Source organism: Alexandromys fortis, unplaced genomic scaffold (assembly GCF_014885135.2).
Source record: "Alexandromys fortis isolate MF-2015 unplaced genomic scaffold, M_Fortis_MF-2015_v1.1 scaffold_123, whole genome shotgun sequence".
NCBI classification, from domain to species: domain Eukaryota; kingdom Metazoa; phylum Chordata; class Mammalia; order Rodentia; family Cricetidae; genus Alexandromys; species Alexandromys fortis.
Genome location: NW_026068003.1, coordinates 4,587,525 through 4,605,080, shown reverse-complemented (window position 1 = coordinate 4,605,080; position 17,556 = coordinate 4,587,525). Strand labels below are relative to the sequence as shown.

The window sequence follows — 17,556 nt, the reverse complement described above, 5'->3', positions numbered from 1 at the left end:
TGAAAGATGCCTGCAATCCGGGAACCCCAGTGCTTCGCGAGAAGCAACTGCTAGCTAACCGGAAAGAGGAAGTCCGTTGCTCTGGGAGAAAGGACACTGTTGGCCTTTATTAATTTCCACACAGTTGTTCAAAAGCACCACAGTGTCCACATGACTAAGCCAATGTCAGAGCAGATTTATCTGGCGAGCGAAAGAAAGAAGAAGCTGTAGGAGGGTTGCTAAGTTGGCCTCGAAGCTCCAGTTCTGCCTACCTGCCTGGAGACAGAGAGGATTAAGTAATTAGGTAATATTTATAAAGCGTGAAAACGACTGACAGCCCCTGCCTGGCACCTGCTACCGGAACTGGCTCAATACTCCCAAGCACAGACAGTAGTGGTGCCTGGGAACAAGCACTTCCTCTCTGTGTTCGCAAGGCTGATCTCTGAGACAGCAAAGCAAGCCCTTACAGTCGCTTTGAAATGAACACTCAAATTCGCGAGGATTATGTCTATGGTAGAAGAAGCTTCTCAGGCTGCGCGTTCTGGGAGCGATGCAGATACATGCTCTAAATGTCTGAATATGCTTCTGCTATAAGAGAACTTAGCATGGATAAACAGCAAATGTTCTGACTGGGACAGCACTATAGTAAGGTCCATCCATCCACCTACCCATCCATCCACCTATCCACCCACCCACCTATCCATCCACCCATCCATCTACCTATCCATTGAACCATCCATCCATCCATCCATCCATCCATCCATCCATCCATCCATCTACCTATCCATTGAACCATCCATCCATCCATCCATCTACCTATCCATTGAACCATCCATCCATCCATCCATCCATCCATCCATCCATCCATCCATCCATCCATCCCCATATTTACAGAAGAATCTGCATGGTCAGCATTCACCGTACCACCTCCCCAAGAGACAGAGTCTTACCACATCATGGTACTTGCAGGGTAGCTGAAGAACAAGATACTCTAAAAACAAATGTCAGTAGTGCTAGGTGCTATGAGGGATTAAGTATGGATTAAGTATGCGTGTACTCCCAAATGACCAAACCAAAGCAGCCAAGAGACTTCCCCTGAAGTGCACCTTAGGCAGAGTTGTGAAGGTTGAGAGGAATCAATCAGTTAGGTGCAGAGGGAGGTCAAGTGTCCTGAGGCAGAAGGAGCTGGCTGCTGGGGCGGAGCACGCCAGAGAGTTGACGCCAAAGGAAGTGACAGGCAAGACAGGTCTGAGGAGGGGACAGGATTTATAGATCACAATGTCTACGTTTCTCTTCCTGTTGCTGTGATAAGACACTCTGATAAAGGTAATTTAAGGGTGACAGGACTTATTTTAGCCCACAGTTTAAGGTACAATCCATCATGGCTGGGAAGCCAAGGCAGCTGGAGCTTGAAGCACTTAAGTGATGTCACACCCATGGTCAGGACACAGGGCGATGAACGCATGTGTTCAGCTCACTTAAACCTTTTTCTTCAGCCGAAGCCTCTTCAGCCTCAATCCAGAGAATGGTCTTGTCCCCAATTAAGATGGGTCTTCCCACGTCAGTTAACGTAATGAAGATGGCTCTCTTCGGCATGCCCAGAGGCCCAGCTCCTAGCTGATATATATTCTGTCAAGCTGACACTAACCATCACACACAGAAACCCCAACCTTTCCAGAAAGGTTTCGACAGTTGCACACAGCCTGGCTTCACACTTCTTTCAAGGAGCACAACCCCTTTTGCTGAAATGTGAGTGCCAATGACCATGTCACAGATAAAAGGCTGCCCCGGATGTACACAGAACTCTCTGCTCATCTACAGACCAGAAAGCACAATTGTTTGCGGATAATGTTCCATGACTCAGACTGTATATTATCCATCCCACAGCCTGCCAGACAAGGAGTCTGATGACCCCATCCAAGGATAAATTCATCGCTCTTAAGACCTGAGCCTGGCCTGCTGCACTCCCCAGCTCGGTTTCTGACACTGCCCTAGGCTGTCCCATCAGCCAGTGCACCTGCTACAGCACTGGGTACTGGGTGAGGTGCCACTAATTTAAATACGTACAAGGCTCTCTCCTTAGAAGCTCCAGATGGAGTGGTATGCTGGCTTCCTAGGGGTTGACCCCAGGACCAGGACTTCAGTAGCTTCTACAAGGAGTACCCAAAGCAAGCAAGCAGCAACCATTAAGCGCACAATGATAATGATGACAATGATGACATGTGCTGTAGGACAATGGTCTGTATCCTGTCAATTATATTTTAAATAAATGCTGATTGGCCAGTAGATAGGCAGAAAGTGTAGGTGGGACAACCAGGCAGGAAGTAGAGGAAGGGTGACAAGAACAGGAGAATTCTGGGAAGAAGAAAGCTTGGTCTGTAGTCCTGACCCAGCCACAGAAGAAGCAAGATGTGAATGCCTCATTGAATAAGGTACCGAGCCACATGGCTAACATAGACAAGAATAATGGGCTAATATATGTTATAAAAGTTAATAAGAAGCCTGAGCTAATGGGTCAACCAGTTTATAACTAATGTAGACCTCTGTGTGATTTCTTTGGGACTTAACGACTGCGGGAACCAGGCAGGACAGAAAACCTGACAACAGACACGCTTCGTGGTGGTTGGTTTAATTAGCACCTTGCTACAACTCGGAGTCACTGGAGCAGGAAAATGTTTACATCAAGCTGGCCCGTGGCCATGTCTGTATAGGGTTACCTTGACTACCTCAAGTGATACAGGAAGACCCTCCTGAAACGTGCACTAAGGTCCTGGGTCATGGGGTCAGCCATTAGGACAGCGAATGCAATCTTGAGCAATTTAGAGGGAAAGCCCCGGAGTACAGAAAACACTGAAACAGACAACACCCACTGTTTCTGGTAATAGTCCAGATAAAAAAGGACACATGATAAGGATATTTGTTCTTTATTTCCTTGTCCTCTTTCCTCACTGCTGAGTTAGTTAGTGGTGGTGCTGGTGCTTCCTTTGCTGGTATTTTGGACAAGCTTTTCTGAGTTTTCAATATGAAAGGAAGACCAGTGGCTCTCTAGGAACATTCTAGGCCAATGATTTCCAGCCATCCTGATGCTATGACCCTTTAATACAGTTCCTCGTGTGGTGACCCCCAACCATAAAATTATTCTGTTGCTACTTCATAACTGGAATTTTGCCACTGCTATGAATTTTAATGTAAATACCTGAAACACAGGCTATCTGATATGTGACTCCTATGGGTTATGACCCACAGGTTGAGAACCATTACCCTAGGCCTTTGGCACCAGACTGAAACTGTTGAATTGACAAAACTAAGCAACTGTGCCAGCCTCTCAGTGGAGAACTGCTGTTGGGCTGTTTCACTCATATTGTGTTAGCTGGTTTATACAAGCCTTTTATCTATCTATCTATCTATCTATCTATCTATCTATCTATCTAGCTATCTATCTATCATCTCTTATCCATCCATCCATCATCTATCTCCATCTATCTATCTATCTATCTATCTATCTATCTATCTATCTATCTATCTACCAACCTTCCTATCCATTCATCTTTCATCTATTCATTCATCCATCATCTGTCTATCCATTCTATTGGTTCCCGTCTCTCTAAGAATCGTGATTACTACAATGCTGCAATTGGACAAACGATCTTAATCTCCTAGGTCCCTGCTTTGTCTGACCACCTCCTGGCTGTGAACTTATGTGTAAGTCACTGATTCCAGTTGTTAATATTCCCTACTCCTTTATTTATTTTTCATTTTATTTTATTTTTGTTTTTTCAAGACAGGGTTTCCCTGTGTAAGAACTTTGGCTGCCCTAGAACTAGCTATTGTAGACCAGCTTGGCTATAAATTCACAGAGATCCGCCTGCCTCTGGCACCTGAGTGCTGGGATTAAAGGCATGTACCACCAACGCCTGACTAAGACTCCCTACTCTTAAAGAGCTGCTATGACGCTAACCTGACTCAGCCTCCATCCAAATGGGCAAGTTAAGCTCCTGTGAGAGACTCCCATCCCTCTCTGGATACTTGGAACTCCCGATAACTTCACCTGACCTAGAAAATTCCACGGAGCCCCCTCCTGGTCTTGTGAACTCTATTTCAAGTGCTCTGCAGACGTTCTCTTCATTTTGAGAGCCAAAGCGAGAGGCTCACACTCCTGTTAGGATCACTATACCAGGGCTGCAACAATGCTATCGCTACGCCTTACGTAGACTTTCCTGACTTGACAAAGGTCCATCTCCCCTGCCCTGTCTAATCTTGCTTCCTCTTTGCTCACCCTTCCATGATGCCCCCTATACCCAAGGGCCTCTGCAAATGACTTTCCCCTCTAGACCTCTTCAGGATTCCCTCCCTATTCTCCTAGTGGCCAATTCCACAATCAGGGACTTGGTAGTCTATACCTGGAACACCCAAGATAACTTGGCAGAACAGATAACAGCAAGCACGTAAAGAATGATGTTCTGCCCTGCTCCAGGAAACCTCTTTCCCACTGTCTCCCCAACTCTTGGTTCATGATCTGATTTCCTGTGAAACCAGTAACACTTGGGTGTGATGGCCTCCTCTGTGTTTGTCTCATTGCATCTTCAATTCACAAAGTACACTGTGACCATGTGTGTCTGTCTACCTGTAAGCAAGGTAGGGGTGGTGTGTGTGTGTGGGGGGGGTGTATGTGCTTGGGAAATGTGTATAAACAGAGGCCAACATCTGGTTAGCTTCGTCCATCCCCTGGGATTTGGAAACAAGGTCTCTCACTGCACCTGGAGCTCACCACGTTTGGTGAGCTGAGCTTCAGGGGTCCATGTGTCTACTTCCCAGGGCAATGATTATGGACAGGTGTTACAGCAGCTGACTTTTAGGCAGGTGCCGAGGATCAGAACCCAGGTCTTCATGGTGGCAAAGAAAGCCCTTTACCCACAGACCCATATTCCCAGCCTTTACTTCTAATGCCTAGATGTTCACCATGGATACTCAACAAGTGTGTGTTAAGTCCTGGCTGCAGGCATCCTGAAAATTAAATACAGCAAATATGAGTGCCAAGAGGCCAGCACAGCACCCGGCACCACCAAGCTCTTCCTGGGCACAGATACTCTTCTTGGTAATCTTTTCAAAGGCAGCTGGAGATACACACGGAGGTAAATCTATTGGTTGCAAACAGCGGGTGAAACAGGCAATGTCAGCTGCGGTTGGAATATGGCTCGTTTCCGCCAAAGCCCATGTTGAGCCCTGGTCCTCAATGAACCAGGAGGTGGTATAGTGGTGACGAGGACTTGAGGGACAGACCAGTTCTTTGTCCCCTCTCTTCTCAGCATAACCTCTTACTTTGCTGCCCACACAGGTACTTCCCGAGTCCCTCACCAGAAGCTGGGCAGATCCCAGATAAGCCTTGTTGTTGTTGTTGTTGTTGATTTTAAACAAATTCCTCAGTTTCAGGTATCGTGCTATTGCAATAGGAAACAGACAATACAGCAGCTAGACAACACTAACATCGTGTCAAGCAAATAGAACATAAAAGGCAGTCTACACAAACATATGATTACATACAGTGAGAGATGTCCCGAGATGTTGGACATTTGAAAACGTTTGATGCTATGGTGTTCTGACTTTCCAATCAGCCCTATATCTTGCTACTTAGCCACTTCCAGGCGAAAACCTATAGCAAAGCCAAGCTGTTTTTGGAAGAGGGCAGTTAAAAATACCAGCCCTCTGTGAAGCTGCCTGGATCGTATGCTTTGCTTCAGCATGTACCTGTCCTGAGAGTCTTTGGAAGCGATAAGGTAACTTTGCAGAAGGGTTTCTGGGAGGAGCAGCTGCCTACAAAGGAATGAACCCTCCTATCAGACGTCCCTTTTAATAAGATAAAGTAATTGTAGCTCATTAATGTGGTGTGTGGAGATGATTGAACTGAAAATAGAACAACATTAATATTTTCTCCAAAAATAGCACAAAACCAACATTTCAATGTCACACATTCTCTACAGCAATCATGCGGTTCTATCTTTGTTTGCTCATTTTGGTGGGAAATGGGACGTTCTGTCCCAGTGTATTCTGGTTGAAAATCAGCTCGTTACTTAAGGCTATGTCTTTTAAAACCACTTTTAAGCCAAACAGGAAGCAATCTTTGACACTGAGGTTGAAGTTGAAAAAGACATCCCAGCAGAAGAACAACCCACTTCCTACAAACCGAGGGACGAGTTTGCGACACTTATGGCACGCAGGGAGCCAGTGTCCTCTCTATTGCCTCTGCTTTTATTACGTTATACCGTATCACTTTAATTAAGCCATCAGATCAAAGTGGCTTCGATTCCACTGTGGGTTGAACAGGTTTTGTTAAATTAGTAAAACCGTATGTTTTCTGTTGTTGGAAGCAAAGTTATTTTTCTTCAACCGCCATTCCGAACTTCTTCACAATAGACAGCGTTCAGCACTTAATCACAGGATATTCTTCCACGTGCCCTGGGCGGGCTGAGGAATAACTGAGATGACAGCCCATTAAATCCTAAAGTCTGTCCAAGTCATTTACTGACAAAGGGCAGAGTAGCAAATTGGATGGCCCTTGAACAACCCACTGAGCCTAAACATTGTTTCCATTTCATGGACCCAAGGCCTTACATTTCCTATGGATAACATCCATTGCTTCTTCCTTGGGCAACAGTGTGGGATTAGGACAACCATTCCTCCCCCTTTCTGTGATGCCCTGCATGACCATGCTTCTTGTGCTGGGGCAATAACAGGCGACATTCTGTTGTCTCCCTGCAGCTGCAACCAGTATGCGGACAGGGGAATGACAGAGGTAGAGAAGGGGTGCGTTGTCTTGGCACCCAACCAGCACTGTTCTCATGAAAGATCACAGCCATAGGCCAGGGATAAGGAGGAGCTACATGCATTCAATGGAGGCTCTATACCTCTCTGATGGGAAGATGGCCAGGCCCCAAGTTGAAATAGTGAGTAGCGGACAACCAGCTTCATAAATCTCTAAGCAGAACGTAAAAACCAAACAGTTCATAGTTACTACTACCGCCATTGGTGGGAGGTGCCAGGGGATGGAATATGCAATACCCATGTCTTGTGTATTTTCTGCACATGCTCTACCATTAAGCTATATATATTAATCACACCACTGTTTAGATATTCAATATTTAAAAAACAGATGCTTTCTCCATCTTATTTTACATGTTCCCTAGAGCACAGGCCAAAACTATGTTCCCAGGACAATTCTGTCCTTGGCTCATGTGTGCTCAATAAAGTGTCACGGGAAGGCAATGTCACAGGAAGATAGTGTCACTGGAAGGCAGTGTCACGGGGAGGTAGTGTCACGGGAAGGCAGTGTCACGGGAAGGCAGGGTCACGGGAAGGCAGGGTCACGAGAAGGTAGTGTCACGGGAAGGTAGTATCACGGGAAGGCAGGGTCACAGGAAGGTAGGGTCATGGGAAGGTAGGGTCACGGGAAGGTTGGGTCATACATGCCCACTCATGTATATATTGGCCTTGGCTCCTTTCATGACTGAATGGCAGACTTGAATAGTGGCAACAGGAGTCACATGGCCCACAGAGCCAAGAGTATTCATTACCAGACAAGCAGCCAAAGTAGTTTAAGGATGACTCTTGACTTAGGTAATTAATTTTTCTTTCTTCTGTCACAACACCGCAACAAATGCATAAAATATCATCTCTTCCTTGAGGACCTGGAGCTCCTGACAGTAAGCGGCTAGAGAATGCCAGCCAGAGGAGCTTTGTCCTCCGTGAACCACAAGCAGATCTCAGCACACCACGTTACTCTCAGGGGACCTAGATTTCACGGATGAACAGTGAAAGGAAAAAGACTCTTCTTTTGCATTCCATCTTGCCTGGTACCCCTAAGACCACCCACATCAGCTCCTGGACTGTCCGATGACTGTGAGCACCTATACGTGGCTTCTGCCTGTGAGGCCAGTGCATACAGCACTTGCCGGGTAGAGTGCCCCAGCATGTACATGTAAAAATAAATCATAGCTTTCTTTAGTCATTAAGGAACTGGAAACAAAATCCAAAGGAAAATACTTTAGCTCCATTAATGTGGCCAAAGGCAAAAGATGCACAACAGCAAGAGTTGGCAAGGATGTGAAGACACCGCACTCACTCCACACCCTATCAATGAATGCAAATGGGTGTTGCCACTGTGGAAATGTAAGGGCGGTCACACCTAGAGATTTGGTGTCAATGGGATGCTCTACGCCTGACTCTATCTAAAGGAACTGAAAACAGATGCCAACACAAAGACTTCAATGCAACATCCCTAATCCCTCGAGAACTGAGAAATGGGAAGCTCCAAATATCCAGCAAGCAATACACTAGTACACAAACTGTAACATGGCTACGCAGTGCTACATTATCTGACCACATCGCCTCGCTCGCTCCCGATTCCTGCTCCCACACATCGTACATGAAGTGAGAGAAGCCGGAGATGCTCTGTGACCTACTGGTAGGAATGTCCAGAACTGGCCAACCTAGACGGACAGAAAGGAAATCTGTGGCTGCCAGGGGGAGAGGAAGGGTGGGGCGGAAATCATGGAAAGGGCAATAAGAATAGTAGCTAAAGGGGATGTTGCTGTTTCGCAGAATGATGAAAGTGTTCTAGAAACAGACAGTAGAGGTGGCTATACAACTTGCTAGTCACACTAAAGCCACTGAAGTAGACACTTAACGATGATAAACCTTATGGCACATCAATTAAATCTCAATGAAGCTGTTATTAAAAAACAGAGGGGCGGGAGAGATGATCAGTGGTTAAGGACATTGGTTGCTCTTGCAAAAGGCTCAGGTTCAATTCCCAGCAGCCACATGGTGGCTCATGACCACCAACTGAAAACTCCAGTTCTAGGGGAACTGATTCCCTCTTTTGGGCCATATGGCCACTTGCATAGACGTGGTACACACACAAGCAAGTAGAAATGAGCACATGCGTTCACATACACACAGAGAGACTATGTTATCAAGCAAAAAAAATTATAGAGGATCAACTCAGCAATAAAAAGGAATGATCAACAGATACCTAGAGCAGAACAGGAATAAATCCTCATCCTAACACCACAGGAAAGAGAGAAAGAGATTAGAGTTGCCTGGGTTGAAGACAGGAAGAGAAGTTGAGTATGAGTGAGTATCCATGGCAAGAAAATGCCCTAAAGCTTGGCTGCACTGATCAAACTGTCCATTTACAGCGGTGGGATGGGCATGTAAAACTGGCCCAGATTATTTATAAAAGTTGGGAAGAAAAAAAATGGAGTGCTGGGGTGTGGCTTAGCAGTTGAGCACTTGCGTAGCACACATGGGGCTCTGGATTTACTCTCTAGCAGCTCAAAGTGAAATCATCAAATAAATGGGACTCCTTCCCACACTGTGGGCAGAAGAGCAAAAGGTGAATACAGCCACTCTAAGAAACAGACAAAGTCTTAGCAAAACTAAAGAGCAGAGGATGAGGCCTGGTATTTAAACCACAGACAGTGTCTATATGGTCACTAAGAAGCAGGCCCAAGTTATGTTCATCCTCACGGAAACTTAGAAATAGATCATGTTATCATGCGTACAGCAAGTACTTTCTGGACTAGTCACACTGAGTATTGTGCTCAGAACGAACAAATCACTACTGCATGTAATGCTCTCAATACCAGTGTGGAATAAGGCACTAAAGCAGGCTAGTCAGTTGACTCCACCAGTGCAGGAGGGCAATGTGACTCTCTGGCAGTGGTTACCCCGGGAGTCCACATCTCGAAGGGCGAGGGGACTGACCGTTCTTTGATGGTGGGGATGTCAGCACCTTGACCTGAATGCTTACTGTTCAGGTGTATTTAGTTTTGCTGTGGGAGTACATTCTGCTCCTTCAGCCCTTTAAGATACCAGCCCACTTGGGCGTGGTCTCTTGTAGTTTAAAAAGCAGCTGGAACTGTGCACCCCACTCTCTTGCTTCCAGCTCCTGTTCCGGCTGCTAGATTCTGTTTCTATTTGAGTTCAGAGGACTGTTGTTTAGGACAGTGATCTGTAAGTTTTCCCCTTAAATAAATAACCCTTTTATTATCCTAATTCTAAACTGGTGTGAGATTGTTTTACGGCATCATAGTTTGTGGAATTTCATCCAGCTGTGCTCATGTTACAGGCCTGTTTCTCCAGATGCACAACTGGAGACCTCCAGTGAGGTCAGGGCTACCGTGCCAAAATATGCCGTCTTGGACTTCAAACTGAGGGCATCTGTAAGATGGCAAGTACAGGGAGGGGCTTTCCCAGGTTCCTGTTCTCTTCCTGGGTGGTCACAAATCTCCTCCCAGGAACTCACTAGCTATGAAAGAGCCCCTTGTATTGAAGATGAAGCTGTGTGCTCTCTCCTCTCTTCTCTGTGAGGAAGGTTCTAGACCTAGGACGTAAGTTCTCACTTCTCTGTTATGCGGTCATCTAATACACGTACTTCATTTTTAGACCCAGCTTCTATTCATCTGTCTACCGTCAGTATTGGCAGGAGGGGAGGGAGTGGACAAAGAGACAGCAAGACTAACTCATGAAGGAAGTCAGCTGGCAGGAACACTAGAAACCCCTCTCCACTGGAGTCACATGGGAAAGAGCAGACCCTGGGCAAAGACAGTCACACTGGGGGATGGGGAAGACAGATGGGTGCTATGTAAATACCATAAGAGGCATCAAGACAATGGGGGACACCCTCTGGGGTCTCAGTGTTGTTCCCTCTCTCTTGCCCACTTCCATTCCAGGGCGTGCCTTTTTCTCCCTTAATAAACAGTCCCCATATCCACCACTATCCCTGGCATGATCCAGTGCTTTGTTCTACAATATAAGAACCTGCAAGCTTCCATAGGTGCCCCATGGGCTCAGACCCACGCCTACGACAGTGTTTTGTACAGGTTCAGTTATCAAACACTCAGATGGTGCTAAAAATCCAACCAGCATTGCAAAGCTCTCTCTCTCTTCTCCCCGACCTCTCTCCTTATGACCCCTCTAGAATTAATATCAGACATCCTTTTCAAAATTACACATACGACGAGCTAGCAATGTACATGATCTGCAGAAAGCTTTGGAGAATAAGGAATTGACTGACCACATCCCACATTTTTAGGCTTAGGCCACCACCTTCAGTGGAGGGCCTTGTCCACTTTGACACTCGAAGGAAGGAAGGAAGGAAGGAAGGAAGGAAGGAAGGAAGGAAGGAAGGAAGGAAGGAAGGAAGGAAGACCACTCCCCTCTAACTTTCATAGACAGCAGAGGCCACACAGTCTCTCTGCACAGCTCCTCTGTCACTCACTCAGCCACTCCGTCTAGTTCCCAGCTTTGCAACTGTAGTGTTCTCAGCATTCGCGAGCTAGCAGACTGTGTGTTCCTCTTGATCCAGATTTCACATCCCTTGCACGCCCTCTGCACAGACTTCTCACAGAGAGAGAACCCCAAAGAAGTCTCCTTTCACCAAGTTCCTTGGGAAAAGGCCTTTGAGTTCAGTTATTTTTAGCTAAGTTTAAAAGGTTAGCCCAAGTGAGGATTTCTTTTATACCAACCCAACCCTGAGGCATCTCATAGTCTGTCATAGTCTGTCAGTAGCAGGAAAGGGGCTAGACATGAATCTCAAGCCTTTCGTGAGCACGCCAGGCCAGACCGGTGTTCCATACCAAACCACAGACAGGTCAGATCCCGACTCATTCCTGTTCCCACCCCTGACATTCTGAGCTAGCACGGAACTCTGGGCCTTGCTCTGACACTAGGTAAATGCTCTTCCATATGTTGCATCCTATACTCCCCCTACCTGCTGTCTTCCTTTCAGCTCCTTTTCAGGTTCAAGAGCTTGGAAAATGGGCTTATTATTATTATTATCCAAGTACAGTTATCATGGACTATAATCTTATTCCTCTGGACCCAAAAAGCTTTTTTCATGAGGGTGGAGACATTCCTGGAATAAACTCCCCATGTCACGGTGCCATATAGAGCACAGCCTTCTTGCTGGCAAAGCCCGTGAGCTCTTCCCGTGCCAGCCAAACACACAACTCCAAAGGATTAGAGTGTTTGGTTGGGAAAGAGCTCTATCATGACACCAAGGCAAAAATTTCTGTTCCCACCCCTTCCAGGACTATGACTTTGACTAGAATGAGTTTTAAAAATAATAATTAATTATAAAATTATTAAAAAATAATAAGGATAAAGGAAGAACAAGGGTTTCTGTGGGAGGAACTCATGTTTATTTCATACGAGAAAGCAGAAATGTAAGGAAGATGCCAGCAAGTGCCCACATCCTGAGCAGATACTGAAACTCAACTTGTCACTGGTTTAAGAAGCTGGTGGCTTCTGGGAAGCAGTCAAAGCTGAGTCACACTCCTGTAACATGGGAGTGAGCAGGAATGCAACAGAGAAATGCCTAGTAGGTAGGACAGGGCCAAGGCTGTGCCTCAGTGGTAGAGCGCTTCAACCCAACAGCACAAATCCTTGGGTTCCATACCCAGCACTGCATAAACTCAGGAGGCAAAAGGAGGACTGTCAAGAGTTCAAGGTCAACTCTGCCCACACAGCAAACTACAGGCCAGCCTGGGCTACCTGGGACCCTGCCTCAAAAAACAAACAAACCAACAACGATAAAATACAGAAGCAAGAAAGAGTCTGGCTAAAGAAGAGTTTCATGTAGACATTACTAATTAGTTTGGAAGTAGGAAATAAAATAGACAAGAGGATGACCAATTGATTCCTGCTAGTGAGAGGGGCAATTTTAAACAAGCTAACCAAAATTATTCGCACACCATTTCTATTTACTGTCTAGACAAATTTCTTTTTGCAGAGAAACATATGATCTTAATACCATGTCCCAATTCTTGGTTGACTCTGAACTTGTGTGTGTGTGTTTGCAGAGGTTGACAACAGGTGTCTCCCTCAACTTTTCTCTACCTTATTTTTTGAGACAGTGTCTCTCTCTGAACTTGGAGCCCACTGACTGGAAACACTGACTGGTCAATGAGATCTGTGCATTCTCCATGTCTTTGTACCCTACATCCACTCCCGGAGCTCGTTACAGATGCATGGTACTAAGCCTGGCTCTTCTGAGGATCCAAATCCATGTCTTTATTCCCTTTATAATTTATGATGAGAAACCTTCCTCCCTCAGGCTAGAGAACTCAGTCAACATTTACCTTTAGAGGCTTCTGTCCCCAGTGGGTTGTCCAGGAAGTCAGACAGGTCATGGTTCCAGGCATCTCGGACGGCGGACTTGGACACCACTCGGTCATTCAGGTCCTGCTGTGGCCGGAAGTTGTTTCTCAGATACTCCACTGACTTGACATGGTCTTGCTGCTCCGTGGTGAAGATGGAATAAAAAGCCTCAAGCTGGACAGAGAACCAGAGAGAGGAAGAGAAAAATGCAATTAGTAAAGCTCTGTGATCCAAAGGGCATCTATGGGGCGATCAGAACACAAAGTGGCAAGTGGTCAGGCCAAAGCTGATCTACCCCAATAGTAGATAGCCTTCTGCAACCATATCAAGTGGCTGCATCTCTGTCCTGACCCCTAATGGGGACCATTCTCAGCTGAGGGTGGGATGGGGCTCTCAGCCACACGTGCCTTCTGCAGAGTGTCCCAGTAATACCTTTAGTACTATGAGGAAAACTGCAGAGTTACGGCAAGTCCTCGCGGTAAACTGCCTAAGTATGAACTATAGGCCCTGCACGCATGGCTTCCCCTGACCCTCTGAGCCTCCACTCTCCTTCCACAAATAGTGGTAATCATAACAGTGTTCACCTGACAGAGTTTGAACAACAGGACTGAGGTCGAAACACTTCTCCACATATAACATTCAAAGTACAAGCTAACATTTTAAGAAACGGCAGTTACAGCCGGGCGGTGGTGGCTCATGCCTTTAATCCCAGCACTCAGGAGAGGCAGAGGCAGGTGGATCCCTGTGAATTTGAGGTCATCCTGGTCGGTAAGAGCTAGTTCCAGGACAGGCTCCAAAGCTACAGAGAAAATTTGTCTTGAAAAACTAATATGTGTGTGTGTGTGTGTATGTATGTCAGTCAATGTGTGTATGTATGTATGTATGTCAGTTAATTCTCACAAGCAAGCCTCTGTGCATGTGCTCCAAATCAAATTCCAAGTCATGAAGATGCTCAGTGCTGTGTGGGTAAGTCCAACTGCCCAGATCTAAATTTACCAGATGGCTGGCTAGTCACAGACAAACTCTCTAAAAACGCAAGCTGCCTTATCAATGTAGGGTCCTGAAAAGATGGACTCTACCTGGCTCATCTGGAACAACATAGGTGCTTAAAGAAGATCAGCTGCTGTCATGATGGCCGGGAAGAAACATCTTCCACAAGAACACTGATGAAATTTTCAAGAAAGAAAAGAAAAAAAACCTCAGTACCCCACAATCATATCCTGACTATCAAGATGGATTCCTTGTAGCCCTCAGCACTGCATCATTAAGAAAGGTCATTCTCCTGTGTGCAAAGATGGAGCACTGACTGGCTGTCACAATGGCTCTCGTCAGCCACAAAGATAATCTTGTCACCAAAGAAAGGGCAGAAAAGCAAGAGGGCTAGAAGCTGTTGTAGGCTTCGGGGAGCTAGGTAGCTGGCCATCAAGACTAGTATGTAAAAACTTTGACAATTATTAATACTATCAGAATTTTTTGCAGTGTCTGAGTCGGGGGGGAGGGGTCATCTTCAAGGCTGGACCTAACAGAGTTCAGAGAATGACCCAGAAAATGACCAACTGTCGATAACTTGAGGCTTCCTTCCTTTGCATGAGAAAGAGATGCAGTTCTTGGGAGACTCCTAGAACTGAAATCCTTCACCTAGACTGTTGATGGTGTGAATATACGTGCCATTGATGCCACTGAGATGCAAACAAAGGGGCTAAAAGTTCCCCAGCCCAGTGATGCCACTAGCTTGACAGGATGACCAAAATGACACAGAGGGAGAGAGAGAGAGAGAGAGAGAGAGAGAGAGAGAGAGAGAGAGAGAGAGAGAGAGAGAGAGAGAGAGAATATGAATGTACCGGTTTCTGATTTTCTCGGAGGAACGACTTCCTAAAATTTTATGAAATGAACTAACAAGGACCTGCCGGAGAAGGGCCAGGTAAAGGCCAATCAAGATGATTAAAAGTTGGAGGCTTAAATTTTGCAAGGCAATGGGAAAGGCCATAGGAAGAACTGTTCAGCCTGGAGAAAAGGTGAGGGAGGCGCAATTTGATTAAAAGGCCCTTGTAGAAGATGCTGACCAGCTGCTCTCCAGGTCCAGGAAAGGCAAAATAAAAGTGGCTTAAATAAGCCATAGCGAAGTGAGTTGAATAAAGGGGGAGGGACATTCAGGGTGGGAATTTGCTTGTTGCTTGTTTGGTTTTTGATTTGTTATTAACACGGACTGGACTACCACACCCAAGTCAGATAGGAAGTCTTCTCAAAGAGACAGTCTTGCCAGAGGGGGATTAGAGCCAAAGAGAAGAGCCTGGTATGTACTTCCTTATCCACTAGCACTCACTCCTGAAAAGTTTACTTCTGAAACCTTGGGGAAAGAATCAGTCACATAACTGTAGAAAGAGGCAGGTTGTGAATTAAACACAAAAGTGCCTTCCTTTAAATTGCTCTTACAACTTAATGACACGCTGCGGTTTAAAAGCTCAATATGGCTGCCTTGTCATTAACTCAACTCGCCTGGCAGATCTGGAAGGAAGGATGTGGCGGTTTTGAGTGAACTGATGACCCAAATGATATTATATTGTCAACTGGATCATAGCGTCCCTTGACAGCCACATAAAGGGGCTCACGTGGGAGGACAGGCTTAGCAGGCTTAGCAAACGCCTTTAGGAAGGTTGGCAGCATTCGCTAAATGCTGGCATTCCTCTAAAAGGAATGGATATTGCCGGTAGCCGATCCTTTTGGTAATAATGGCCGCAGTTGTTGACGGAGTAGTAACCTCCCTGATTCTTGGACTGGGACAAAGTCTCCATGCTTGGTTCTGCCAGTAGAGAAATAAATCTCCTGGGTCAGAACGCCACTGACCTTCATACATAATATATATTATATATATGTAATATAACATATATAAGTATATTTCATTTTTATTTCTTTATTTATTTTTGGTTTTTCGAGACAGGGTTTCTCTGTGGTTTTGGAGCCTGTCCTGGAATTAGCTCTTGTAGACCAGGCTGGTCTCGAACTCACAGAGATCTGCCTGCCTCTCTGCCTCTCAAGTGCTGGGATTAACTGGCTTTCACTTATATTTTGGATTGTCCAGGGAAAGGCAAAGACCAGAAGAGGAGGAGCTGTATGATGTGACATGCTACAGCTCTGGTTGCACCATCTCAATCTCCCGCTTTTGATCATCTGCCCTGTGCCTCGTTTTCCTTCCTTAAAACCCCCACTCTTAATTCTTGAGTCCAAACTTTCATTTTCAGATCCCAATGGACAAAGGTGCGGTCTTGGTCACCTTACTTACTCCTCCTATTTTTGCACGTATTATGTATATATTTAAATGTACATGCCTGTATGTCTATGTGCAGGTAAATGTGGAGACCGGCAGCTGACGTCACGAGCCTCCTTTGAGCGCCCTCCACTTTACTCTTTGAGAAGTCAAATCTCTCACTAACCTGGAGGTCATCAATTCTGCTAGATTGGCTGGCACCAATACTCAGCAATTCCCTATCTCTGCCTCCCTGGTCTGGAATTACAGGCGTGTGCTGTTCTATCTGGCTTCTGAGGAGGTTACTGGGTGATCCAAACTCAGGTCCGCATGCTTTCAAGCATTTCTCAGAATGAGCTGTCTTCCTGGTTCCCCATGTATCCTGTCCTTCTGAGACTTTGTAGTACATCAGGGATAACAATGGTACTTACCTTGTGTGCTTTTGATCATTCTCTAAGGGGTAGCTATATATAAAGTGTTTGAAATAGTTCCTGATACAAGGAAGTACTCAATAAATACTGTTCTCACCACAATTAATTTTATTTTATGAAGACTGTAGCTAACGGTGACTGTGCTCTCTGATTACAAATGAGAACGTGGCGTCCTGCCCCTTCCTCATTCTCTTTATTAGTTATTTTATCAAACTTTATACCAGGCAGTTCAACAAACACTAGAACACATTGTTTTAAAATGCACTTTTAGCCTAAAAGGATAATATTAATAATATATTATTATTTTATTGTGGTGGTTTGAACAGGAATGGACACATAGGCTCGTATTTGAATGTTTGATTCCCAGTGGTAGACTGTTTTGGAAGGATTAAGAGGTGTGGGCGTGTTAGAGAAGTCACATCACTTGGGGTGGGCTTTGAGGTTTCAAAAGTCCATGCCAGTCTCAAGGTCTCTTTCATGCTGCCTCGGGCTTCTGGATAAGATGCAAGCCTTCAGCTAATGCTTTGGTGTCTGCCTGCCTGCCTGATGCTATGCTCCCCACCATGATCATGGACTAAGTCTCCAAAACTGTAAGGAACCTCTAATTCAATGCTGTCTTTTTATGAGTTGCTCGGTCATGGTGTCTCTTCACTGAAATAGAACAGTAGCGTAGGCAAACACTGACACCAGCAACTAAGACTTACAAAGAAGCTCTTATGATATGTGGGCACCATACTCAAAGTA

The 17,556-nt window shown here is 45.6% G+C and overlaps 1 protein-coding gene across 3 annotated transcripts in view; it reads right to left on the bottom strand.

Annotated features, from left to right (window-relative positions):
- Nucleotides 1-17,556, bottom strand: part of Ptprg (protein tyrosine phosphatase receptor type G) — a 672,889-nt gene that overhangs the window by 107,417 nt on the left and 547,916 nt on the right. For all 3 annotated transcript variants that reach the window (XM_050161098.1, XM_050161099.1, XM_050161100.1), the window contains one exon: nt 13,119-13,311. In XM_050161098.1, coding sequence (XP_050017055.1) covers nt 13,119-13,311 — 193 coding nt within the window. The remainder of the gene's footprint in view (nt 1-13,118; nt 13,312-17,556) is intronic.